The sequence below is a fragment of the Pan paniscus genome, chromosome 2 (genome assembly GCF_029289425.2).
Source record: "Pan paniscus chromosome 2, NHGRI_mPanPan1-v2.0_pri, whole genome shotgun sequence".
Lineage (NCBI taxonomy): Eukaryota > Metazoa > Chordata > Mammalia > Primates > Hominidae > Pan > Pan paniscus.
This window is the reverse complement of record NC_085926.1, coordinates 120,382,341-120,409,553: the sequence shown is the minus strand read 5'-3', so window position 1 is coordinate 120,409,553 and position 27,213 is coordinate 120,382,341. Positions and strand designations below refer to the sequence as shown.

The window sequence follows — 27,213 nt, the reverse complement described above, 5'->3', positions numbered from 1 at the left end:
GGGAGTGTAATAAGGGCTGGGGCATACGATTGAAATACGGTGCTGTGATAGAGATAAAGTGGCTACTTTAGGCTTGGAGGTCTTGAAAAGCCATCTTTTAAAACTTAACATTTAATTTTGATAAGAAAGAATAGCCAGCTATGTGATGAGCAAGGAGGGGAAGAGCAATAAGCTCCTTGTCTTATTATTTACTAGTAAGATCACTTTCTACTGTGAGCTTTTTAATGACAGACAAAGAATTTGGCTTCATTATATTATTAATAATCTTACACATTTCTATATGTAAAGATTGTCCTACCTTTATGTAACTTCTGGGGAAGTATGATTAACTTAATAACTTGGCCATGATATCTGTTATCTTTCTTTCCTTTGAATTAAGGGTGATAATTTATTATATGTTCTTTTTGTTTGTGATCGCAGGGTGGTGTCATCACTTCTGACATGATTGAAATGATATTTTCCAAAAGCCCAGAGCAACAGCTTTCAGCAACACAGAAATTCAGGAAGCTGCTTTCAAAAGGTGAGCTATGAATATGTTCAGTATATTTTTTCATCTCTCTACAAAATTACTTTCCCATAGTCTGTTTTTCATACCACAGGTAATTTGTGTTGGAGTATTTTTATCAATAAAAGAATAAAAATACAGACATATATGTAATTGTGAACCATGCCTACATTTTAAGTTTCCTGTTTATTTGTGGGATCTCACCAGGATCAGAAAGCAGAATTATTTTCATTTTTGGGTTATTTTATAAAAGACCTTATAGTGAATAGTAGTCAGTATCATGTTAATTCAAATTGAGAGACTGACTTTTTTTTATAGAGTGACTTTAAAAATACTCCTTGAAAGAGTTATGATTGTTGATTTTAATGTTAGCAATTTACCACTGAAAGTTAGGAATGCATTTACTGGTGGGCAGGTTGATGACCTTTTTTTTTTTTTTTTTAAGACGGCTCTGTTGCCAGTCTGGAGTGCAGGCTGGGCGCGATCTTGGCTCATTGCAACCTCCGACTCCCTGGTTCAAGCGATTTTCCTGCCTCAGTCTCCCAAGTAGCTGGGATTACAGTTACACGCCACCACCCCCAGCTAATTTTTGTATTTTTTTTTTTTTTTTGAGATGGAGTCTCACTCTGTTGCCCAGGCTGGAGTACAGTGGCACTATCTCGGCTCACTGCAAGCGCCGCCTCCTGGGTTCACGCCATTCTCCTGCCTCAGCCTCCCAAGTAGTTGGGACTACAGGCGCCCGCCACCGTGCCCAGCTAATTTTTTGTATTTTTAGTAGAGACGGTGTTTCACTGTGTTAGCCAGGATGGTCTCGATCTCCTGACCTTGTGATCCTCCTGCCTCAGCCTCCCAAAGTGCTGGGATTACAGGCGTGAGCCACCGCGCCCGGCCTTTTTTGTATTTTTAGTAGAGATAGGGTTTCACCATGTTGGCCAGGATGATCTCGATCTCCTATCATGATCCGTCTGCCTCTGCCTCCCAAAATGCTGGGATTACAGGCATGAGCCACCGCACCCGGCTGGTAATTACTTTTTTTGATATAATTAGTGTAGAATGGAATCTGATACTTGTTATCAACATGGGCAAGTAAAAAGAATTCTGAACCCGATTATAACGTTGGTAGTAAATACTTAAACCCCCCAGTATTAAGTTATGGTTGTTTAGAGTCATTAGTGATTTAAAAAAATTTAATATATCCCTTGAGGTTAAGTGGAATAAAAAACTACTACTATGACAAAAAAATATTGTCTTTTGCAGACCGCTTATTAAAAATATTTGAAGGAAATGTATACTTCCTCACCCCTTTTAAAAAAGTCTTATCTCTTTCAACATGCTAAGCTTAATGGTTTTCTTCTGTAATGTGCTTTTTTTTTTTTTTTTAAGGGCTTTCACCATTCTGCTACCTTCCTGCATGTATTCTGGTTTGCCAGCATACCTCTTAAAAATGTGATAACTAGAATCCAATATTTCAGATTTGTTGTTATTAATGTAGGGTATGGTGAGAGGTTACCTTCTTTGCCCTAAGAGTGTCTTTTTTGATAATGTAGTCCAAGGTAGCTAGTTATTTTGATAGTCATGGCATAGTAATATTTTATTGAATTTTCAGCAAACTAAACTCCCTAGTGCTTTTGTTCACGAACTGTTGTTAGGTTTTGTTTGTGAAGTCATGTAGATTTTTTAAAATTGCCATTTAAAAAATTGAGATGCTGAACTTTGCTTTATTTCTGTTTTTTGTTGTTGTTGTTGTTGCCTATTCTGACTTATTGTTCTTTTTCTGTGTTATTTCTGTAACTCAGCATATTAACTAGTTTATTGTAATCATCAAATTTGTTTTTTTGTGTTTACCTGAGTGGTTAATAGAAATGTTCAACCAGGTAAATGACATGTCATTAGAGTCCTTTCCAAATGAACATTGAACCATTAGTCACCTCTTTCAGTAAGGCCATCGACTTGGGTAAGAATCTCCCTAGTAGTATTGTGATCTAATTGCCATTTTTCTGGCATTGCCACACGCATATTGTCAGTAACTTTGTCAGTCTCTGGCTGAAGTTATTAATCTTATTGTCTATGACATTTCCCTCCTATTTGCCTTATAAGTTTTTATTGAGTGACATCATTTATAGGATACTGTATTATCATGAATGAAAGTGAGACTAAGTTGGCAAGTCAATCTTCGTGAATTCTTGCTAGCTCCTACAGGTACAAAATTAAATTCTGCAGGCCTATTGAGAATCTTGTAATGCAATTCCTTAAGACGATTTACAACAGACAAGAGCAGTTAGACTTAAAACTCATGTACAGGAAACAGGCTAGAAGGAAGTATACCAGAACACTTAACAATGGTCTTTTGAGGGGTTTTTTGCCCCCTGCTTTTTAGGTTTTCTAAAAAGTGGAGGCAGTAATTTAATTTTTAAGAAATTTTCCCATCCTTTATTCTCATATTGAGACTTGTCTTCATTGTGAAACATTTCAGACTACCCTATCCTCAAAGTGATAAACCCAATTTGACATTTCATTTGTTTTAGGTAGATTTCCAGCATGAGAGATGGTAAATGGAGGGAGGGATGTTAAGAAGTTTTGAGCTGTTAAGTTCTTGCATTGAAATCAAAGGATTTTTTTTTTCTTTTATTTTATGGGGAAACAGAACCTAACCCTCCTATTGATGAAGTTATCAGCACACCAGGAGTAGTGGCCAGGTTTGTGGAGTTCCTCAAACGAAAAGAGAATTGTACACTGCAGGTGCGAATAATTTTTATTTATTGCCTCATAACTTAATTCCTTTTGAAAATTTTTATTTTGTACACAAATTTGTTACTAATTTTTATCTGTATGAAGAATTGTTTGTTTATAATGATATTCCTGACAACTACATTGCAAGCTGCTTTCATAGCTTTGTTAACATGTAGGCCTTCGTTATACTCTTTATTATTATTATAATTTTTAATCATTTAAAATGTTTTATGATTGTGGATAATACTTCTCTAATAGGGAAATGTTTACAGCAGAGGAGCCATTACAGCCAGGAACTTATGTGTGGGCTACATAAAATTTGGTTTTGAGGGAGTTTTAGATGATACTTAGTGGCTTTCTCAGGATGGTGTAACATGGGCTAGATCAGAGTCTTATTAATTCCCAAATCTGTTCCTAATTAATTCTTCCTCCACCCCACAAAAAGCCGATAAGGAGATAACTTTGTCAGGAATCTGTGTACTTATTGCTGTGTCAATTTAGGCTTTCAGTACTGTACTATATAAGGGATTCCAAGAGGAAATTTTGTTATTTCTGGATTCAGAATTTTCTTTTTTTTTTTTTCTTCTTTTTCTTGAGACAGAGTCTTGCTCTGTCGCCTGTGCTGGAGTGCAGTGGCAAGATCTCAGCTCACTGCAAATTCCATCTCCCAGATTCAAGTGATTCTCCTGCCTCAGCCTCCCATGAAGCTGGGATTACAGGCAGCCACCACCATATCCAGCTAATTCTTTTATTTTTAGTAGAGATGAGGTTTTGCCATGTTGGCCAGGCTGGTCTCAAACTCCTGACCTCAAGTGATCCACCTGCTTGGCCTCCCAAAGTGCTGGGATTACAGGTGTGAGCCACTGCTCCCAGCCAAGGATTCAATAATTTTCATAAGAAAAGAAACCAACAGTCAGCTGACTCTCATCCTAGAAATTCTAAACTACTATTTTTTTTCCCCCTGGATAAAGTTGGGTTTTTAGAAACTGATGATTTTTTAGTAAACTTCCCTGGAGTAACCAACTGAGTCAGTGCCTTTATTAGTAACAAATACATGTGATCCCTAAATTCTCACCTGTAGGATCTAATCTCAAAGGCTTGGGCCCTGAGACTATGCAGCTATAAAAATTGGTTAGGTACCAAGTTGATCACAAAATTGGATTATCTTTCTAAGTAAATATTTGCCAAAAACTAGTTAATCAAAGATATCCCCCATCCCTTGTGTGCTGTTCTTTACTCTAAGGCTGGAGCCATGTAGACACTGGGGCATTTTTGTTAAGTGATAGCTCCTGCCCCCAGGTTCCTTACTGTCTACACCATTATAGATTATTCATACAACTTGATGATTTGCCTTGATGTTTTCTCTCCTTTCCTCCTATCCCTTCTTTCTCTTTGTTTTACACTCTTTGTTGCGGTGATGAGTTCCTTCCAGAGGAAAAACAAGAAATCCAGAAAAGGTAGAGTACTTCAATGTCGCATCAGTTTTTCTTCTCCAGTTTGACACTTACCAGTTCCCATGCTCATTTGAATTAAGGTTCTGTTTTGCTAGCTGCCTCCTGGATTGTAATTCTGGTCCCCATCTAAGGCCAGGATCATCAGACACCTGAAAAATAATCACGTTCACCCTGAGAGCAAGGGAAGAGAGACTTTTCTCAGGATAAAAGGAAATCCAGACAACCAACACTGCAGAGAACAGAGCCTGATCCCCTAAGCAACCTGCCGAGAACCAGAGGGACCAAATGAGGAACCTTACTGCAGTTTATCATTTGAAATGCTTTGTAGGAAGAGGGAGGTAGGGAAAATTATTTTGTTGATGCTGAAAAAAGCGTTTCTTTCCTGTCTCTGGGAATGAGAGTAGATGAGAGATACTGAATTTACTCCTTGATCTGGCGGTTTTTATTAGGTGGTAGTTCTTTTATGCATTAAATATAGATGGTATATAACCTTTCAGATCTAAAATGAAAAAAGTCGGAGAAATGGATCTTTCCCCATCTCTGCATTCCCTTGTACTCCTTAAAAAGTACAAGTACATTCTCTGACAGTGCCCTCTTCTGGCTAAGACATTCTACATCTTTTTTTAATTCATTACTCTGTAATCTTGGAACTTGTATTTTAACACATCTGAAGATGAAAGCCTTCAGAAATCTCTAATTTGCTTCTATGTAAACTCCCAGATTCCACCCTTGTGCAAACTAATAATTAGGCTGAAATATTGCAAAACGATTCCTCCGGAAGTGATAACCTCATGATTTTATGAGGATAGTCTTAGCTGTCCTAACTCTGAGAAATAACCAACTGTTTGTTATCTAAGGGCCATCTCTAGCTTTTTTATGTGCACATTTAAGGACACCATGGTGTTCTCTCTCCACTGTGACTAGTGGGGACCTTTGACCACCTCAGAAGCAAGGGAGCAAGTATATTGAGAGAGACCTTAAAGCCAGGAGACTTGATGATCTACCATGCTTTCAAATAATTAGACATGCTCTGGGAAGCTTGGAGGTTACTCCTTCCTCTGCCTTCTTGGAGAGCAGACAGATGTAAGCTATCCCTGATACTCTTACCTGCTTACTAGAACTTGAATAATGCACCTTTGGAATAGGGCTTTTGTCATTTCTCTTCCAGAAGGAGAGTCATGCTATGTGGTGCCAAGAGGAAATTTGATGGCTCAGCTCACTAATAAATCTTGTGGACAAACTTAATTTCTTCATTCCATAGATAAAGAACTGTGAATCCTAGTGAAGGGTCTTTTTATGTTCTTTCTGGCTTCCCAAGTCAGTAAGGTACCTCAAACCAGGGAGATAAAATTGCCTGCCTTGAGCATTGCTACCCAGGTGCTGAAGGTGAACATGGGTGGAATCTAGGATTTTGGAAGCAGACAATGGCTTTTAGCTAAGCGCATTCTCAAGCTCAGTGACATCTAGGTCTCAGATAGACTTGAGCCCTTGTCATGAGACTGGTCTGGTTTATGGCATGGTCTGTGAGCCTACTTTTTTGCTTCTTTGAGTCCAGGCCCAGTATCTTTGTACTGTCCTTTGCAATGCTGAGATGTGGCATTCCCAAACTTTCTTATAGAAGTTTATAAAAATAGCTAGAAATAAATATATTGCCTTCTATTTCCAAATATTAGACAGATAATCCTTGAAAAGTTGTAAATTTGAATTACATTGGCTTAGTTTCCCCTTTTCTGCCTTTCTTGTCCCCTCTAAAAGCTTAATGTGATAAACTGCAGTAAGCCTTCATCCTCCTGTGTCTTTTCCCATCTTCATTGATCTCTCTGCCTTTCCTGGAAAGTTGCTCAGATGACTCAGGCACTGTTCTCTGCAGAGTTTGCTATCTGGGTTTATTTTTCTGATGTGAGCCTTTCTTTTCACTTGCTCTCCAGGTGAGCCTGGCATTTGCTAGGAACCAGAGTGGAACCGGCAAAGTGGCCAGCAACAGAGTCCTGATCCAAATGGAGAAAGGGAACCAGGCGTACCTCAACCTGGAGTGGGAAACTTGATAGGAGGTCAGAAGTACTTCAGCTTTGGATTCTCATTTTCCTTATTTAAGGAACTGAGCGCCAGAAGGTAGAGACTAAGAAAGGGAAGAGAGAAAACATCAAACCTTCAGTGTGCAGATTTCAGTTGTAGCCTTATTTAGTGAGTTCAGGACAGTGAAAAATAATGAGTGGAATTACAGTTTATAAGTAGTTACAGCTGCATGATAGCTTGTTTCCTTGTATGATGCCATTCTTGGATATTAAGAATATAGTAGTTTAAAACAACAAAAGAAGTGAAGATTTTATTTGGCCACCATTTGTTACTTCAGGCAATACCATTTCTTAGATTTTTTTTTTTTTCCAGGTTAATGATTTCCTGGTAACGGTTGCTTACTTTAATTAATTTTTTTGGCTGTTTCTATCATAACTTTATGCATATGTGTTTGCCATCAATTCTAGGCTTTCCCATTTCACAACTATTTCATGTTAAATTCTAATCTAGTACCCAAGGCTGAAACATTTAGAAAAAACAAAAAAATAGATGGCAAATCTCAGTGGAATACAGCTTTAAAGTACAGACTATGATGAAAGGGAAGTTATGTAGTTTAAAGTACATCTAATTTTTTAAAAACATATACTTAAATACGTTTAACAGTTACTTCTTCTAACATTAACAGAGGCCTATACTCAGGGAAATTCTGTTTTTTACTCCCTCCTCTCATACATATGTGGATACCTGCATAAACATACATACATATCACACATGTATAGATGGGTGTAGAAAATTTCACAAATACAGCTTGATTAGCTTTCACAAAGTGAAAACAGCAAAGTAATCAGCACCCTGTGTGTGTGTTTTATTGCCTTATTAATGCATGAATATGGTTGTATTTTCAGTGGTCCTCTTGTTACAGTTACCCATCTACTTCTATCCCCAATAATAGCAAAACTGTTTTTGATTTTCATTCCTGAATTGCATTGAGAGGTTATCATCATTGTGTACTACTTAGTGATAAGCATAACTGGCATGTTATTCTTTTGCTAAGATGTAATAATTTCTTTTTTTTACCATCTGTATTCAGGCTGTTATTCACTTACTTTTCATTTTCTTAGTCATTGTCACTTGAATTGTTTCGCTTCTCTATTTTATTAACTTGTGTAGCTTCTGGAATTCTCCCTCATTTCCCCTGAGATCTTTGGTGCTAAACTCAAAATAGCAGTTTGAACGCTGGCACCAATTAGAATTCTAAGTAATTTTTTCTCACCAATAACTCTGTACTATATCCCTGTATACCCAGGTTATTATTATAATTTCTTTTGCATCCAAATCTCACTGTAATCTTTTTCTTGTATACAGATGGTATGTATTCTGATCTTATTTTTTTTCCAGATTGCTTTTCCTTAGAGTTTTCATTTATTTGACTTTATGTTTGCAGTATCTGATGACTGTTTATTGAACTTTGAGCCTGCCTTGTGGTGGGACAGTTTGCTTTTATACTTACATCATATGACTCTGGTTTACAAATTAATTTTCCTAGTAAGCAAAAGAAACTACATCTTAGGTGAACTTGTTTTTTCTTTTTTAGTATAAATAATCTGGCATACTGTTATTTAAAATTTCTTGAACTAGATATCCAAACTACAAGCAAATGAAATATTTCTGGGTCAGCATTATGTTTCAGGAAACTATGACTGGGCTTCGTAATGTATTAGATTAGGAGGCTGTAACTTAGTCCTTATCTTTGACTGTGTAACATTACTCGAGTCATTAGTCAAATTGTTGGATTTTTTTTCAGATAGTTTCCTCATTTGTACACAAGAAAAGCCAGATACTTTACATCTCTGGGTTGTTGTAGGGATCATCTGCGAGTATGTGAATAGTACTTTGAAAATATAAAGTGGCCGGGTGCAGTGGCTCATGCTTGTAATCCCAGCACTTTGGGAGGCCTAGATGGGAGGATGACTTGAGATCAGGAGTTCAAGGCCAGCCTGACAAACATGATGAAACCTCGTCTCTACTAAAAATATAAAAATTAGCCGGGCGTGGTGGCACATGCCTGTAATCCCAGCTACTTGGGAGGCTGAGGCAGGAGAATCACTTGAATCCGGGAGGTGGAGGTTGCAGTGAGCCGAGAACGCGCCATTGCACTCCAGCCTGGGCAACAAGACTGAGACTCTGTCTCAAAAAAGAAAAAAAAGAAAATATAAAGTACGGTACAAATGTCAAGTTTTAATTCAGACGTACTGAAAGGGTCTGAGTGTTGCTTTCATTAGTAATTTAATCATAGAGATAAATATGGGAAGAATTTTTATTTCATGATATCTGGGGTTTAATCTGTAAGTCCCCAGAATTTTTGTTATAACAAAAAGGGACCAGATACGGGCTCTTTAACCGAAGTACTCCTACTCTGGGCCTCCCTGCTGCTACTAAACCACCTTACCTCACTCATGTATGTCACTTTTATAGTTTTCTTTGGAACATCCATTGGTTATGTGTCTTCTGCTATGAATTTTCTATCACTAACATAGCTTTGAACGTGATTTGATCAGATGGCCCATTTTCCTGTCTTCCTCTATTCCCAAAGATTAATGAATTTAGTTTTCTACCTGACAGCTACCTTTTAGTTAATCTGGAAGCTTAGAAGAATCACAGGTCATTTGATGACGACTTGTTATTTTCTCTGATTTAAAGGACATGCCATGGAATTTTTCTTTTTTTCTGTGTATGTGCTTTATTAAATAGAAGACAGAATGGTGGAAGAAACAACCTGAAATGTAATTAAGAACTCTTAACTAAATAGAAAAGAGTTCATTATTGGATTTCTCAATATTAAGCTAAAGAGTCAAGTTAGTGTTAGAGATATATTTTAGTAGTATGCTCTATTTTTTGTTGGCCATAATTTCCTTTATATCTTCTGTTTACCAGTGCTGTAATGCTATATATCAACCTTTAGTCAGTTTACCTTCATTTTTCCCTCCCTATTAAGAATGCCCAAAAAGTCCTATCTCTGTATTTTGGTTTGGAGCTCTCTCATTTATTGGAAGCTCTTATTCTTTGAAGTTGTCATTTCATTATGTGCTGTTAACTCCTTTCACCTACTTATCATTTGATACCTTTTGCCTTTTTCACTGTGCCTGTATTTTATGTTTCACACTAACATTCTCCCCCTATTTTACTTTGCCCATTCTACAGAAGTTTTTAAATCTTTTTTATTAGATAACATACATGGTACAGGCTAAAAGGCACATAAAGCTTTCCGGTGAAAAGTGTCTTTTTCATCCTTATTCCCTAGTTACCATCACCTTTCTATGCAGGCAACAAGTATTTAGTTTCCTCTAACTCGTTCTGAAGATAATCTGTGCAATAAGTAAATTAATGTATATATTCCTTTTTAACGCTTTTAGAAAATATGGTATAATGCCATATTAATGTACACTGTTTGCATTTTGTTTTCATTTATATCTTGGGAGATCATACCATATCAGCATATGTAACACTCTCTCATTCTTTTTATGGTGTCATGTTTACTCTTTCTTGAACTGAAATTTTAGACACCCTGAATATTCTTCTAGGTTGAGGTATTTCTTCTGGATATTCTTCTTTTAAAATTAATATAGTACTCAACTGATAGGTTATGTGCAAATAATGATCTCAGAATCTTTTTTTCATGTACAGAAAATGTTACTGTTATAAGTAAACAAACTTTTACATTCTAAAAAGATAATGAAAATTATTTTTATCTTTATAGTTTGAATCAGCTTGGGTACTGACAAATATTGCTTCAGGAAATTCTCTTCAGACCCGGATTGTGATTCAGGCAGGAGCTGTGCCCATCTTCATAGAGTTGCTCAGCTCAGAGTTTGAAGATGTCCAGGAACAGGTAAAAATGAAACAAAAAGAAGCAGGTGAAAGAAATTTTTTGGCTGGGCACGTCGCTCACTCCTGTAATCCCAACATTTTGGGAGGCCAAGGTGGGTGGATCACGAGGAGTTTGAGACCAGCCTAGCCAACATGGTGAAATCCCGTCTCTACTAAAAATACAAAAATTAGCCGGGCATGGTGGTACGTGTCTGTAATCCCAGCTACTTGGGAGGCTGAGGCAGGAGAATTGCTTGAACCCGAGAGGTGGAGGTTGCAGTGAGCCGAGATTGCATCATTGCACTCCGGCCTGGGTGACGAGAGCAAGACTTTGTCTCAAAAAAAACAAAACAAACAAAAAAAGAAAAACAAAAAACCCCACAAAATTTCCCAACATAATAAGGGGCTGAGTTTCACCAGTTGGCTTTGGTAATCTATGGATTGTCACAAAGGAGTGTTCTAGAAATTTAGTCTTAACCAAATAGAAAATTTCTTAGTGACTGTAGGCAGAATTTCTCTTAGACACATAAAATAATCTTCCCCTTCCAAACCTGACATTCTTTAAGCCCTGTATATGTACTTTTTTAGACCATGTAAGCAGTTACTGATAGAGGTTTTTTCTTGTAGAAATTTCAAGTGTTGAAAGTAGGCCAGGTGCTGTGGTTCCTGCCTGTAATTCCAGCACTTGGGAGGCTGAGGTGGGCAGCTTGCTTGAGCCCAGGAGCTCGAGACCAGCCAGGGCAACATGGCGAAACCCAGTCTCTACAGAAAATAAAGTAGGTGGGCATGGTGGCACACGCCTGTTGTCCCAGCTGCTTGAGAGGCTGAGGTGGGAGGGTTCACTTGAGCTCCAGGAGGCTGAGGCTGCAGTGAGCCGATATCACACCACCACACTCCAGCCTCGGTAACAGAGTGAGACCTATCTCAAAAAAAAAGAAAGTGGCTAGTCTTTGCCACTTTTGTGCAGAAAAGTACAGAAAGCAAGTTTCTTTTTGTTCACTGTTTTCTTATGTAAGCAAGAAAATACTCTCTTTGTCTTTCTTTTTTTCTTTCTGTCTTTCTCTCTTTCTGTCTCTCCATCTTTCCGTCTTTCTCTTTCTCTCCGTCTCTCCATCTCTCCTTCTCTCCGTCTCTCCCTCCCTCCGTCTCTCCCTCCCTCCCTCCTTCCCTCCTCTTGCTTCCTCCCTCCCTCCCTTCCTTCCCTCCCTCCCTCCCTTCCTTCCTTCCCTCCCTCCCTCCTTCCGTCTGTCCCTGTCACCCAGGCTGGAGTGCATTGGCTCAATCTCGACTCACTGCAACCTTGGCCTGTCAGGTTCAAGCAGTTCTCATGCCTCAGCCTCTCAAGCAGCTGGGATTACAGGCGCCTGCCACCACACCCAGCTAATTTTGTATTTTTAGTAGAGATGGAGTTTCACTGTGTTGCACTCCATACTGGGTGACAGAGCGAGATTCTGTATCAAAAAACAAAAACAAACAAAAATGAATTAGTTCTTTCCTTTAACAAACCGAATACCTTCTGTTTGTTGTACACTTTAGGATATTGTTTATCTTCCTCCCCCAATCCTACAACTATTTCATTTGACTCCCTGATGAACGTGTTATTGTGATATACTGGCATCTGAAAGAATTATGAGGGAATTAAACTATGTAACCTTTATTAATGAATGATTCTTTCACAGGCAGTCTGGGCTCTTGGCAACATTGCTGGAGATAGTACCATGTGCAGGGACTATGTCTTAGACTGCAATATCCTTCCCCCTCTTTTGCAGTAAGTTTCTTCTTCCTTCTTCCTTTTTTTTTCTTTTTGAGAATAAAAATGTAAGAGATTCCTCAGAAAGCATTACATGTTTGGAAATCATTTTGGATTTTCTAGTGTTATTTTTAATTCCAGATATTTTCTTGTTTAGATCATTTCCTCAAGCACCCTATCTTTTTCCATGCCAAAATTCTGAATTCTGAATTACTTGCATCAGAATTAATGAAGTTTTAATGTTCTGGAGAAAAGCTATCTGAAGACATCTCTTTATCAAAAGTATTATTATTTAGTATTTATGTCATCAGATAATCACTGTCTGTTACATAGTTTACCATTGTACCATCGTGCTTTTAGGTTATTTTCAAAGCAAAACCGCCTGACCATGACCCGGAATGCAGTATGGGCTTTGTCTAATCTCTGTAGAGGGAAAAGTCCACCTCCAGAATTTGCAAAGGTAAGGACTATGCTTTTGGGACATTGGCAGAAAAAATACAATTAAAAGAGTATTGCAACCAATGGTAAGGTGAACAGGAAGATAATTTTTGTTAAAATTTAAAATGTTAGAATTTTATCTGTTTTTGGAGAAACAGGGTTGTTGTTTTTGTTGGTTCTCTTTATTATTTAAAAAGCAAATTTAGAGCACAGCTTGAAGGTGCACATTTACGATGGGACTGCAAATAAAGCATAGCATGAAGGAAGAATTTGTAAAGCTTATTGAAATTAGGCTTCATACAATTAGTATACTGTATTAGGAGACTATCCTTTCAGTTCTCTTAAAACAGTGGTTCTCAAAGTGTGGTCTGTGAGTTCTCTGGGAGTCCATGAGATTCTTTTTTTTTTTCCAATAGGTTTTTGGGGAACAGGTGGTGTTTGGGTACATGAGTTACTTGTTTAGTGGTGATTTCTGAGATTTTGGTGCACCCAACACCCAAGCAGTGTACGCTGTACCCAGTGTGTAGTCCTTTATCTCTCACCCACCTCCGACCCTTTCTCCCTGAGTCCCCAAAGTCCATTGTATCATTCTTACGCTTTTGCGTCCTCATAGCTTAGCTCCCACTTACGAATGAGAACATCTGATGTTTGGTTTTCCAGTCCTGAGTGACTTTATCTACTTGTTGATTGATGGGCATTTGGGCTGGTTCCATGTGTTTGCAATTGTGAATTGTGCTGCTATAAACCTGCGTATACAAGTATCTTTTTCGTATAATGACCTCTTTTCCTCTGGGTAGATACCCAGGAATGGGACTGGTGCATCAAATGGTAGATATACTTTTAGTTCTTTAAGGAATCTCCACACTGTTTTCCATAGTGGTTATACTGGTTTACATTCCCAGCAACAGTGTAAAAGTGTTCCCTTTTCACCACATTCATGCCAACATCTATTTTTTGTTTTTTGGTTTTTTGAGACGGAGTTTTGCTCTTGTTGCCCAGGCTGAAGTGCAGTGGCGCGGTCTCGGCACACTGCAACCTCTGCCTCCTAGGTTCAAGTGATTCTCCTGCCTCAGCCTCCCGAGTAGCTGGGATTACAGGCGCATACCACCACGCCCGGCTAATTTTTGTATTTTTAGTAGAGACGGGGTTTCACCATGTTGGCCAGGTTGGTCTTGAACTCCAGACCTCAGGTGATCCACCCACCTCAGCCTCCCAAAGTGCTGGGATTACAGGCGTGAGCCACCACGCCCAGCTGCATTTTTTAATATGTTTGTTGGCTATTTGTATATCTTCTTTTGAGAATTGTCTGTTCATGTCCTTAGCCCACTTTTTGATGGGATTGTTTTTTTCTTGCTGATTTGAATTTCTTGCAGATTCTGGATATTAAAATAAATGGGTATTTTTGTAGTTGTTTTTAATTTGGAATCATTTTTCACTGAACAAAACCTTAGCATTTTTGGTCTTTAACAAAGTATCTAAAATACAGAATTTCCTAGTTTTCACATTTGTGAAAGTTCCTTTACCTGTTTAGTCCACAAAGAATGTGTTTTGATAGGGAGTCTTACTCCAAGAATTGATGTATATAAAACTTTGCTCTCTGAAATTATTTTCCTTGGGCTTTGACTACAGATTAGTGCAAGATCACTGACAACATTGCCAAAGATGGAAATGCCACTTAGGTACTTGCTGCTTCATCTTTAGAAGTGTAAATCACCCTAGAAGTCACCAAGTATATGCCTGGTTGCCTTCTTGAGTATCTCACCTCACTTCTGGCTTTTAGTCTATTGAATTTCATAATCATCATTTTGCATTTACAGGTTTCTCCATGTCTGAATGTGCTTTCCTGGTTGCTGTTTGTCAGTGACACTGATGTACTGGCTGATGCCTGCTGGGCCCTCTCATATCTATCAGATGGACCCAATGATAAAATTCAAGCGGTCATTGATGCAGGAGTATGTAGGAGACTTGTGGAACTGCTGATGTAAGATATCTTTTAGAAAGTGTGTCCACTTTCTTTCCCTTGGTACTAGTTTTCTAGCTGCTAATACTTAAATATTAATTGATTGTACATGATAATTGATTTATTGTGCTTTGGGCTACTGTTTTTGTTACTTGTTTATTTTGATGTCAGATCTGTTTGTCTTGTTTTATTGAGGCTTATAGAGAACCTCTTAGTCCTCTGCTGTTAGCAGGCCTTTAGCAGAAACATTGGGAAAACTCTGATATGTGTAGTTCCAGGCTCATACTGGATGGCCTGAGATCAACCACCGGACATCAGAAGGCATACTGCCACTAAAATAGTCATTCCTTATCTGTCTGTCTCATTTAGAGCTTATTTTAGACAAGTATCAGAAATTCAATCTTATTTTGCTTTATCATCTCCGTGATGCTTTTGATAATGGAGTGGAAGATTTACTCGTGACATAAATAATTTGAGACTGTATTAATCAAATTTTTAGATACTACAGAAGAAAAAAATGAAAGTGATAACATAATGGAGAAATGGTACAGTTACAAGGTATGGGAGATTTAAAGTACAAAGTAGATGCAAAGAGACATTGTCTCAAACATGACATTTGGAATATATTAGATAGTTATAATGTATTAATACAAAATAGAAAACTCTGGGATTATAGCAGGCTACAGACTGGATGCAGATCAGTAATGTAGTGCTAATGTGAATTAATGGCAGTATGATGCTGCAGGAGTCTGAAGTACATCATTCAAAATCTGGGAAGTAATCCTTTGTATTCTTTAGTCACTAGACTACTATATATTTTAGCCATTTCTTTTTTTTTTTTCTTTTTTAAAAATTATACTTTAAGTCCTAGGGTAAATGTACACAACATGCAGGTTTGTTACATAGGTATACATGTGCCATGTTGATTTGCTGCACCAATTAACTCGTCATTTACATTAGGTATTTCTCTTAATGCTATCCCTCCCCCTGCCCCCAACTCCACGACAGGCCCCAGTGTGTGATGTTCCCCGCCCTGTGTCCAAGTGTTCTCATTGTTCAATTCCCACCTGTGAGTGAGAACATGCAGTGTTTGGTTTTCTGTCCTTGTGATAGTTTACTCAGAATGATCGTTTCCAGCTTCATCCACGTCCCTGCAAAGGATATGAACTCATCCTTTTTTACGGCTGCATAGTATTCCGTGGTGTATATGTACCACATTTTCTTAATCCAGTCTATCACTGATGGACATTTGGGTTGGTTCCAAGTCTTTGCTATTGTGAATAGTGCCGCAATAAACATGGATGTGTCTTTGTAGTAGCATGATTTATAATCCTCTGGGTATATACCCAGTAGTGGGATGGCTGGGTCAAATGGTATTTCTAGTTCTAGATCCTTGAGGAATCGCCACACTGTCTTCCACAATGGTTGAACTAATTTACACTCTCACCAACAATGTAAAAGTGTTCCTATTTCTCCACATCCTCTCCAGCATCTCTTGTTTCCTGACTTTTTAATGATGACGTGAGATAGTATCTCATTGTGGTTTTGATTTGCATTTCTCTGATGACCAGTGATGATGAGCATTTTTTCAATTGTCTGTTGGCTGCATAAAAGTCTTCTTTTGAGAAGTGTCTGTTCATATCCTTTGCCCACTTTTTGAGGGGTTTTTTTTTTCTTGTAAATTAGTTTAAGTACTTTGTAGATTCTGGATATTAGCCCTTTGTCATAGGAATGCTTGTGATTTTTGCACATTGATTTTGTATCCTGAGACTTTGCTGAAGTTGCTTATCAGCTTAAGGAGATTTGGGGCTGAGACGATGGGGTTTTCTAAATATACAATCATGTCATCTGCAAACAGGGACAGTTTGACTTCCTCTTTTCCTAATTGAATACCCTTTATTTCTTTCTCTTACCTGATTGCCCTGGCCAGAACTTCCAGTGCTGTGTTGAATACGAGTGCTGAGAGAGGGCATCCTTGTCTTGTGCTGGTTTTCAAAGGGAATGCTTCCAGTTTTTGCCCATTCAGTATGATATTGGCTGTGGGTTAGTCATAAATAGCTCTTATTATTTTGAGATATGGTCCATCAGTACCTAGTTTATTGAGAGTTTTTAGCATGAAGGGCTGTTGAATTTTGTCAAAGGCCTTTTCTGCATCTGTTGAGATAATCATGTAGTTTTTGTCGTTGGTTCTGTTTATGTGATGGATTACATTTATTGATTTGCATATGTTGAACCAGCCTTGCATCCCAGGGATGAAGCCCACTTGATCGTGGTGGATAAGCTTTTTGACATGCTGCTGGATTCGGTTTGCCAGTATTTTATTGAGGATTTTCACATCAGTGTTCATCAGGGATATTGGTCTAAAATTTTCTTTTTTGTTGTTGTGTCTTTGCCAGGCTTTGGTATCAGGATGATGCTGGCCTCATAAAATGTGTTAGGTAGGATTCCCTCTTTTTCTATTGATTGGAATAGTTTCAGAAGGAATGGTACCAGCTCCTCTTTGTACCTCTGGTAGAACTTGGCTGTGAATCCATCTGGTCCTGGGCTTTTTTTGGTTGGTAGGCTATTAATTACTGCCTTAATTTCAGAGCCTGTTATTGGTCTATTCAAGGATTCAACTTCTTCCTGGTTTAGTCTTGGGAGGGTGTATGTGTCCAGGAATTTATCCATTTCTTCTAGATTTTCTAGTTTATTTGTGTAGAGGTGTTGATAGTATTCTCTGATGGTAGTTTGTATTTCTGTGGGATCGGTGGTGATATCCCCTTTATCATTTTTTATTGCATCTATTTGATTCTTTTCTCTTTTCTTTGTCTTGCTAGCGGTCTATCAATTTTGTTGATCTTTTCAAAAAACCAGCTCCTGGATTCATTTATTTTTTTGAAGGGTTTTTTGTGTCTGTATCTCTTTCAGTTCTGCTCTGATCTTAGTTATTTCTTGCCTTCTGCTAGCTTTTGAATTTGTTTGCTCTTGCTTCTCTAGTTCTTTTAATGGTGATGTTGGGTGTTGATTTTAGATCTTTCCTGCTTTCTCTTGTGGGCATTTAGTGCTATAAATTTCCCTCTACACACTGCTTTAAATGTGTCCCAGAGATTCTGGTATGTTGTGTCTTTGTTCTCATTGGTTTCAAAGAACATCTTTATTTCTGCCTTCATTTCGTTATTTACCCAGTAGTCATTCAGGATCAGGTTGTTCAGTTTCCATGTAGTTGTGCGGTTTTGAGTGAGTTTCTTAATCCTGAGTTCTAATTTGATTGCACTCTGGTCTGAAAGACAGTTTGTTGTGATTTCTGTTCTTTTACATTTGCTGAGCAGTGTTTTACTTCCAATTATGTGGTCAGTTTTAGAATAAGTACAATGTGGTGCTGAGAAGAGTGTATATTTTGTTGATTTGGGGTGGAGAGTTCTGTAAATGTCTATTAGGTCCACTTGGTGCAGAGCTGAGTTCAAGTCCTGGATATCCTTGTTAACCTTCTGTCATGTTGATCTGTCTAATATTGACAGTGGGGTGTTAAAGTCTCCCATTATTATTGCGTGGGAGTGTAAGTCTCTTTGTAGGTCTCCAAGGACTTGGTTTATGAATCTGGGTGCTCCTGTATTGGGTGCATATATATTTAGGATAGTTAGCTCTTCTTGTTGAATTGATCCCTTTACCATTATGTAATGGCTTTGTCTCTTTTGATCTTTGTTGGTTTAAAGTTTGTTTTATCAGAGACTAGGATTGCAACCCCTGCTTTTTTTTTGCTTTCCATGTGCTTTGAACATCTTCCTCCATCCCTTTATTTTGAGCCTATGTGTGTGTCTGCACGTGAGATGGGTCTCCTGAATATAGCACACTGATGGGTCTTGACTCTTTATCCAATTTGCCAGTCTGTGTCTTTTAATTGGGGCATTTAACCTATTTACAATTAAGGTTATTATTGTTATGTGTGAATTTCATTTTATCATTATGATGTTAGCTGGTTAATTTGCCCGTTAATTGATGCAGTTTCTTCCCAGCATTGATGGTCTTTACAATTTGGCATGTTTTTGCAGTGGCTGGTACCGGTTGTTCCTTTCCATGTTTAGTGCTTCCTTCAGGAGCTCTTGCAAGGCAGGCCTGGTGGTGACAAACTCTGTCAGCATTTGCTTGTCTGTAAAGGATTTTATTTCTCCTTCACTTATGAAGCTTAGTTTGGCTGGATATGACATTCTTGGTTGAAAACTCTTTTCTTTTTACTCTTTTTTCTCTAATCTTGTCTTCATACTTTATTTCATTAATTTGATCTTCAATCACTGATATCCTTTCTTCCACTTGATTGAATCGGCTATTGAAGCTTGTGCATACGTCACGAAGTTCTTGTGCCATGGTTTTCAGCTCTATCAGGTCTTTTAAGCTCTTCTCTACACTGTTTATTCTAGTTAGCCGTTGGTCTAACCTTTGTTCAAAGTTTTTAGCTTCCTTGCAATGGGTTAGAACATGCTCCTTTAGCCCGGAGAAGTTAGTTATTACCGACCTTCTGAAGCCTACTTCTGTCAACTCGTCAAAGTTATTCTCCGTCCAGCTTTGTTCTGTTGCTGGCGAGAAGCTGCGATCCTTTGGAGGAAAACAGGCGCTCTGGTTTTTAGAATTTTCAGCTTTTCTGCTCTGGTTTCTCCCCATCTTTGTGGTTTTATCTACCTTTGGTCTTCGATATTGGTGACCTACAGATGAGGTTTTGGTGTGGATGTCCTTTTTGTTGATGTTGATGCTATTCCTTTCTGCTTATTTGTTTTCCTTCTAACAGTCAGTTCCCTCAGCTGCAGGTCTGTTGGAGTTTGCTGGAGGTCCACTCCAGACCCTGTTTTCCTGGATTACCAGCAGAGGCCACAGAACAGCAAATATTGCAGAACAGCAAATATTGCTGCCTGATATTTTCTCTGGAAGCTTCGTCCCAGAGGGGCACCCGCCTGTATGAGGTGTCTCTCGGCCCCTACTTGGAGGTGTCTCCCAGTTAGGCAGGAAGTCAGGGACCCTGAATGGAAGGACCGGCTGAAGCCATGGCAGAAGGACATAAATTGTAAAGATTTCATGGACATTTATTAGTTCCCCAAATTAATACTTTTATAATTTCTTACGCCTGTCTTTACTGCAGTCTCTGAACATAAATCGTGAAGATTTCATGGACATTTATCACTTCCCCAATCAATACTCTTATAATTTCCTATGCCTGTCTTTAATCTCTTAATCCTGTCATCTTCATAAGCTGAGGATGTATGTTGCCTCAGGGTCCTGTGATGATTGCATTATGTGTACAAATTGTTTGTGAAAGGTGTGTTTGAACAGTATGAAATCTGGGCATTCTAAAAGAACAAGATAACAGTGATTTTCAGGGAACAAGGGAGATAACCATAAGGTCTGACTGCCTGCGGGGCCGGGCAGAACAGAGTCATATTTCTCTTCTTGCAAAAGCGAATAGCAGAAATAGCGCTCAGTTCTTTTTCTCAGCAAGGAACAGCCCTGGGAAAAGAATGCATTCCCAGGGGGCGGCCTCTAAAATGGCCGCTCTGGGAGTGTCTGTCTTTTGCAGTTGAAGATAAGGCATAAAATACGCCCTGGTCTCCTTCAGTGCCCTCAGGCTTGCTAGGATTAGGAAATTCCAGCCTGGCGAATTCTAGTCAGACCGGTTTTCTGCTCTAGAAAACACTGTTTCTTGTTAAGATGTTTATCAGTGACAATGGGTGTACAGTGGGACATGAAACCTCATCAGCAGTTCTAATCTCACCCTGGCCTTGTGATCTTGCTCTGCCCCCATTTTCCTTGTGATATTTTATTGCCTTTTGAAGCATGTGATCTCTGTGACCCACACCCTATTCGTACACTCCCTCCCCTTTGAAAATCGCTAATAAAATATTGCTGGTTTTGTGGCTTGGGAGCATCACGGAACCTGCCGACATGTGATGTCATCCCCGGAGACTTAGGTGTAAAATTTCTCTCTTTTGTACTCTTTCTCTTTATTTCTTAGACTGGCCAACACTTAGAGAAAATAGAAAAGAAACTACATTGAAATACTGGGGGCTGGTTCCCCCAATAGGCTACACGGGGTTCAGGGACCCACTTGAGGAGGCAGTCTATCCATTCTCAGAACTCAAACACCATGCTGGGAGAACCACTGCTCTCTTCAGAGCTGTCAGACAGGGACGTTTACATCTGCAGAAGTTGTCTGCTGCCTTTTGTTCAGCCTATGCCCTGCCCCCAGAGGTGGAGTGTATAGAGATAGTAGGCCTTGCTGAGGTGCGGTGGGATCCACCCATTTCGAGCTTTCTGGCTGCTTTGTTTACCTACTCAAGCCCCAGCAATGGCAGACGCCCCTCCCCCCGCCAGGCTGCAGCCTTGCAGGTCGATCTCCAGCTGCTGCGCTAGCAGTGAGCAAGGCTGCATGGGCATGGGACCCGCTGAGCCAGGCATGGGAGAGCAATCTCCTTGTCTGCCATTTGCTAAGACTGGGGGAAAAGCACAGTGTTTGGGCGGGGTTTACTGATTTTCCATGTACAGTCTGTCACAGCTTCCCTTGGCTAGGAAAGGAAAATCCCCCGACCCATTGCGCTTCCTGGGTGAGGCGACGCCCTGTCATGCTTCACCTCGCCCTCCGTGGGCTGCACCCACTGTCCAACCAGTCCCAGTGAGATGAATCAGGTACCTCAGTTGGAAATGCAGAAATCACCCGTCTTCTGCGTCGATCACTCTGGGAGCTGCAGACCAGAGCTGTTCCTATTCAGCTATCTTGGAACGGAACCCAGCCATTTCTTTTTAATCATTACATGTTAAATTGGAAGGAACTGGCTTAGTTTTTAGAAGAGTGATTGGTCTCATTAAAGTGGAGGGAAAAATAGGACCCTTAAGGAAAATCAAAAGATAGTGACTTAATTTAGCTAGAAATAAGGACTTAATATCTGTCTTCAAATATATATATATGGCTTTGTGGAGTGGTTTTTGGACCAGTAAGGCAGCTTATTTAGTAGGTTTAGTTGAAAGACCTTTGTATTTAGAGTGTGACTCCTGACTTGCGTTTTCAAGTTAGTTCAGCTGTTGATGTGTCACTTTTACGTCTGAAAATTAAGACAATTTATAAAACTTAAAAATGTTGCATAAATGTTAATTATTGCTCTCAATTATCTCAGCAACCATACAAAAGCCAGTAAAGAGGAAGTGAAGCCTATATTAAAGAATGAGAGGGAAAAGTTGGAATCCAGGTGATGGAATACCTGGGAAAGATTCCTAGGAAAGATTGGTAGTTTTTTCCAAATGTACTAAGATAAGGGGAAAGACAGTTCTAGGGAACACCAGACATTCCATCATCATGATAAGCGTTCCCTTAATTAGCCCCATGGGTACATTTCTGCTCTAAAATTCTATCACGATTTTTTTGTTTTTTAATTTTGGTCTTGGAAGGAAATGAAACTAAGGATAGAACTGTTTGCTATAACATTACTTTTTGTTTTTGCAGGCATAATGATTATAAAGTGGTTTCTCCTGCTTTGCGAGCTGTGGGAAACATTGTCACAGGGGATGATATTCAGACACAGGTATGAAGAAGTGGTAACTTTCTTTTGTCCTTTAAAAACAGTATATTGAACTTCATGATCATGTTTCTATTATCGTATTTTACTCCATATTATTAGGGAAACTTGATACTCTGTTACACTAATGTTTAAAAATGTTGGGCCGGGGGCAGTCGCTCACGCCTGTAATCCCAGCACTTTGGGAGACTGAGGCGGGCGGATTGCCTGAGCTCAGGAGTTCGACACCAGCCTGGGCAACATGGTGAAACCTCATCTCTACTAAAAATACAAAAAATTAGCCGGGCGTGGTTGCACGCGCCTGTAGTTCCAGCTACTTGGGAGGCTGAGGTAGAAGAATCGCTTGAACCCAGGAGGTAGAGGTTGCAGTGAGCCGAGATCGCACCACTGCACTCCAGCCTGGGCAACAGAGTGAGACTCCAGCTCAAAGAAAAAAAAAAAAGTTGGTTTAGGCATCTACTCTCAATACCTTTAGTATCTCTGACTTGACCTGTTGCTTGTAGTAGTTTGGGGTTGTCCTATGATAGTGACTATTTTTTGGTCAGACAGATTTGTTTTTCTTCACTCCTATTTGAAATAGTTCTCATGGGCATCAGAATCCTCTAGTAGCATCTTTTCTCTGTCTTTTTCATCTCAATATCACCTTCTCTGATAGCTTTCTCCTTTTGTACATGGTAAGTCCCCTGTGTGAGGAAGATTCTTCCCTCCTGCTTTCTAATGTCACCATCTACTCTATTCAACTTCTGTATCAAGACACACCATTCACAGTGCATTGTTCTAGCCATATTTCTTCCTGAAATCTCAGCTGTGTTGTGATGTTGAAGTCTTTTAGTTCTTCTGCCTCATCGACCATTTATTTCTCCCTAGCAAGCTCCTTTTCCTCTTGTCTCCTTTTGTGGACATCTTCCACGGGGCAATCCTTCTGCCTCGTTCATAGATCTTATTTATAATGTCAGTGATTACCCTTGTGTGCATGGATTCAGAATTGGGAATTGGGTTTTAGCCTTAGCGTTTTCTTCACCAGTTCTGACTTTCAGCAATACATTTAATGCCTTTTCTAATCTCTAAAATTAAGGAGATTAGATTTGTTCTCTCAGGTATCTTCTAACTGTAATGTATTTACTTTAAATATATTCTGTACACAAGGGAACTCATTTCCCCTTGCATTACCTGAACCTCTGCTTATGTTCCCTGTATCAGTGAATGGCACCATCAGTTCCCCTGAAACCTGGACATCAGCTTGATTCTTTCCTCTCCTCCAACTCCATCATCAGTTATTAAGTTCTGTTGTTCTGTCTCTATTCATCCTTTGCAGGGCTTAGTTCAGACACTTCAGAAGAGAATAGGAGAAGAAAAGAATATATGTTTGACTATATTTGCATAAAATTTCTCTGGAAGGATATATAGGGAACTGAAAATGTTGGTTGTCTTTGAGGGGAACTGGTTGGCTGGGATACAAGAAGGGGAAAGAGGCTTTTAACAACTATAGAGTCTTTTATACCCTCCGAATTTTTGAACCCTATCAGTATCTTTCTGTCCCTCACCTACCTCCATATGCTGTACGCTTTTGTCATATTTGTTCCTTGAATTGGCTGTGGCCACTCTCAGCTCTGAGTTTTAACGCATGCTTTATTCCCTCTGCCTGGAACATGTGTCTCCACTGCTACCCCTTGCTCTGACTGCCACCTCACACATATCCACATTCTCTGCTCCTAATGTTTTCTTGTTCTTCAAGTCTTGGTATTAACATTATTTTCTCTGAGAAGCCCTGTTTGACCCTAAACTCTTAAGTTAGGTACTTATTTTTTTTTCTTTATCCATCAGAATATTAATCACATTGTATTGTAACTAATTACTAGATTTTAAGATTCTAGAGGTGGATTATGTCAGTGTTTATTTCTGTGCCTCTGTAAATCTAATAATTTCTGGCACAATATATAGGGACTTAAAGAATATTTATTGAATGCAATGAAGTTCTGAATCTCTACATCTAGTTCTGACCTATCTCAAGTTTCAGTCCTATATCTGCAGTAGTCTCTTACATATTTCTGCTTGCATATCTCACGTTTGTCTCACAGTATATCTTCTTTCCCCCACAAAGCAAGTTCCAAGTTTTTATTTTTCCTATTTCAGGTAATGATATAACTATTCTATTTACCTACACATGAAACTTTGCAGTTACATGTGGTGTCTTCCTCCCTTATAGTTTGTATAGCAAGTTGCTGGGTCTTCTTGATTCTTATTGTTACTAGATCCCCATCAAATTACATACTTTTGGTCCTTGTCACACACACAGGTTGTTGCTGTACCCATCCATCCTCCGACTGTCCTAAGCAGTTACTCTTCTCAATTTATTCCCCCTAATAACAGCTGAATCTTTCCTAAAGTAATGTTATTTGCATTATCTTCCTCTAGAAACAATAAGCTGCTTTAGTGCCTGTAAGATAAAGAAACTTGAAAGATTCAAAGGAATTTCTCCTTAAGATTTTAGTCTCATTCTTCTTTCTAGCCTATTATTTTTGGGGCATAGAACTCTTTCGTAATAGCCTCATCATGGCCAGGTATGCTGGCTCATGCTTGTATTCCTAGCTTTTTGAGAGGCTGAGGCGAGAGAATTGCCTGAGCCCAGGAGTTCCAAACCAGCCCATGCAATATAGCAAGACCCCATCTCTAAAAACATTTTTTTTTAATTAGCTGAGCATGATGGAATGTAACTGTAGTCCTACCTACTCTACTCAGGAGGCTGAGGCAGGAGGATTGCTTGCACCCAGGAGTTTGAGGTTGCAGTGAGCTATGATCATGCCACCACACTCCAGCCTTAGTGATAGAACGAGACTGTTTCTTAAAATAAAATAGCCTCAGTAGTCTGTTCTTACGGTACTTTGTAATAGCTTGTCTCTGCATTTTTTCATTTCTAGCTTATGTGCAGTGTCAGTCCCTCTTTTTTCTAATGAAATCCTATTGCCTATTTAATAGGCATAAAAGACTTCATTTTAATTTGCATTTCTTTCATTACTTAGGAGATAATTTTCTATTAAAATTTTAGTTTCTCTTTTCAGTTTACACATAGCAACCCTCTCATTTGTTGCAAATATTTTTCACAGTGGATGGTGTACATTTAAAATCTGTTACGATTTTTGACATGAAAACATGTTTCATGAAATTTTTATTTTCCCCTATAATTTATTTTTATGCTCATGCAGTCTTTTACCATCCCCAAGTCAGCTATTTTCTAATAATTCTGCTTTATGATTTCTTTTAAAAATATTTACTCTTAAGTAGTTGCAAATTTATTTTGGTGACTTAGGGTTTATATTAGTCTGTTATTTCATTGCTATAAAGAAATGCCTGGCCGAGCGCGGTGGCTCCTGCCTGTAATCCCAGCACTTTGGGCGGCTGAGGTAGGTGGATCACATGAGGTCAGGAGTTCAAGACCAGCCTGACCAACATGGAGAAACCCTGTCTCTACTAAAAATACAAAATTAGCCGGGCGTGGTGGCGCATGCCTGTAATCCCAGCTACTCAGGAGGCTGAGGCAGGAGAATTACTTGAACCCAGGAGGCGGAGGTTGCGGTGAGCAGAGATTGCGCCATTGCGCTCCAGCCTGGGCAACAGGAGCGAAACTCTGTCTCAAAAAAAAAAAAACAAGAAATACCGAAGACTGAGTAGTTTATAAAGAAAAGAGGTTTAATTGGCTCATGTTTTTGTAGGCCATACAGGACGCATATAGTAGCTTCTGCTTCTGGGGAGGTCTCAGGAAACTTAAAAGTTATGGTGGAAGGTGAAGAGAAAGCAGGCATGTCTTATGTGACGTGAGCAGGAGCAAAGAGTGGGAGAAGGTGCTACATACTAGAACAGAACCATGGGGATGGCACTGACCATTCTTGAAGGATCCACCCCCATGATCCAGTCACCTCCTACCAGGCCCCACCTCCAACCTTGGGGATTACAATTCGACATGTGATTTGGGTGGGGACACAGATCCAAACCATATCAGGGTTAAGAAATGATTTTGAAAAAATTGTCTTTAATCTGTTTAGCTTTTTATTCCAGTTCTGTCATAGCCACAAGTCATTGGAAGAAAGGATTAACTTATTATAAACTTTATAAATAGCTGCATTTGTTTCTAGAATAGATCTCTGTTCTCTGTTTAGTGATTAATTCTTAAATCTGCCATATACTATTTTAATCAAACTTTTATTATTTTAGTTTCTAGTAGAGTAGGTCTCCTTCTTCATGTGTATTTGTGTTACCTCCTTCACCTTTATAAACTGATAGCTGAGGTCATATCTTTTTTATCTTTGTATCCTATAAAGCATCTAATATACCTCATTAAGTACGTATTCGTTCATTGACTACCAAGTAGTGTGTTATCAGAGGACCTACAAATCTGAGACTCCTGACTTTTCTGGCCACTTGATATATTTACCCATTCAGAAGACTTACGCTATTGGGATGGGAAGGTGAATGAGTAATGCTTTTGTAATTACAATAGTAACATTATTGTATCTTATTAAGTACAGTTTAGCAGTTGTGAATGTGTACAATGAAACTGTACTGATACTCTTAGAAACTAATTCTTATTAACAGTGAATACTTTTTTTTACCTGTATAAAGTTACTTATTTATAAAATTTCAAGGGGAGATGTTATGTCTTTCATAAAATATGTTCCTTAAGTTAAACATTGATATTTAGAACAATACAATAAGTAAAATTTTCAAACTTTTTCTTTTAGGTAATTCTGAATTGCTCAGCTCTGCAGAGTTTATTGCATTTGCTGAGTAGCCCAAAGGAATCTATCAAAAAGGAAGCATGTTGGACGATATCTAATATTACAGCTGGAAATAGGGCACAGATCCAGGTAACCTCATAGGACCTAACTTTTCTTTCAGTATTTTTATTGAAAAGTAAGGTTTTTTTCTCAGTCACCCTTTAAAACACATTTGTTTTTGGCTGG

The 27,213-nt window shown here is 38.9% G+C and overlaps 1 protein-coding gene across 5 annotated transcripts in view; it reads left to right on the top strand.

Moving 5' to 3' along the window:
* KPNA1 (karyopherin subunit alpha 1) overlaps positions 1 to 27,213 on the top strand; it is an 88,706-nt gene that overhangs the window by 50,086 nt on the left and 11,407 nt on the right. For all 5 annotated transcript variants that reach the window (XM_003825192.6, XM_008950492.5, XM_055110350.2 and 2 more), the window contains exons 4-11: positions 421 to 520; positions 3,150 to 3,244; positions 10,463 to 10,594; positions 12,252 to 12,340; positions 12,683 to 12,782; positions 14,578 to 14,741; positions 22,183 to 22,261; positions 26,992 to 27,117. In XM_003825192.6, coding sequence (XP_003825240.1) covers positions 421 to 520; positions 3,150 to 3,244; positions 10,463 to 10,594; positions 12,252 to 12,340; positions 12,683 to 12,782; positions 14,578 to 14,741; positions 22,183 to 22,261; positions 26,992 to 27,117 — 885 coding nt within the window. The remainder of the gene's footprint in view (positions 1 to 420; positions 521 to 3,149; positions 3,245 to 10,462; positions 10,595 to 12,251; positions 12,341 to 12,682; positions 12,783 to 14,577; positions 14,742 to 22,182; positions 22,262 to 26,991; positions 27,118 to 27,213) is intronic.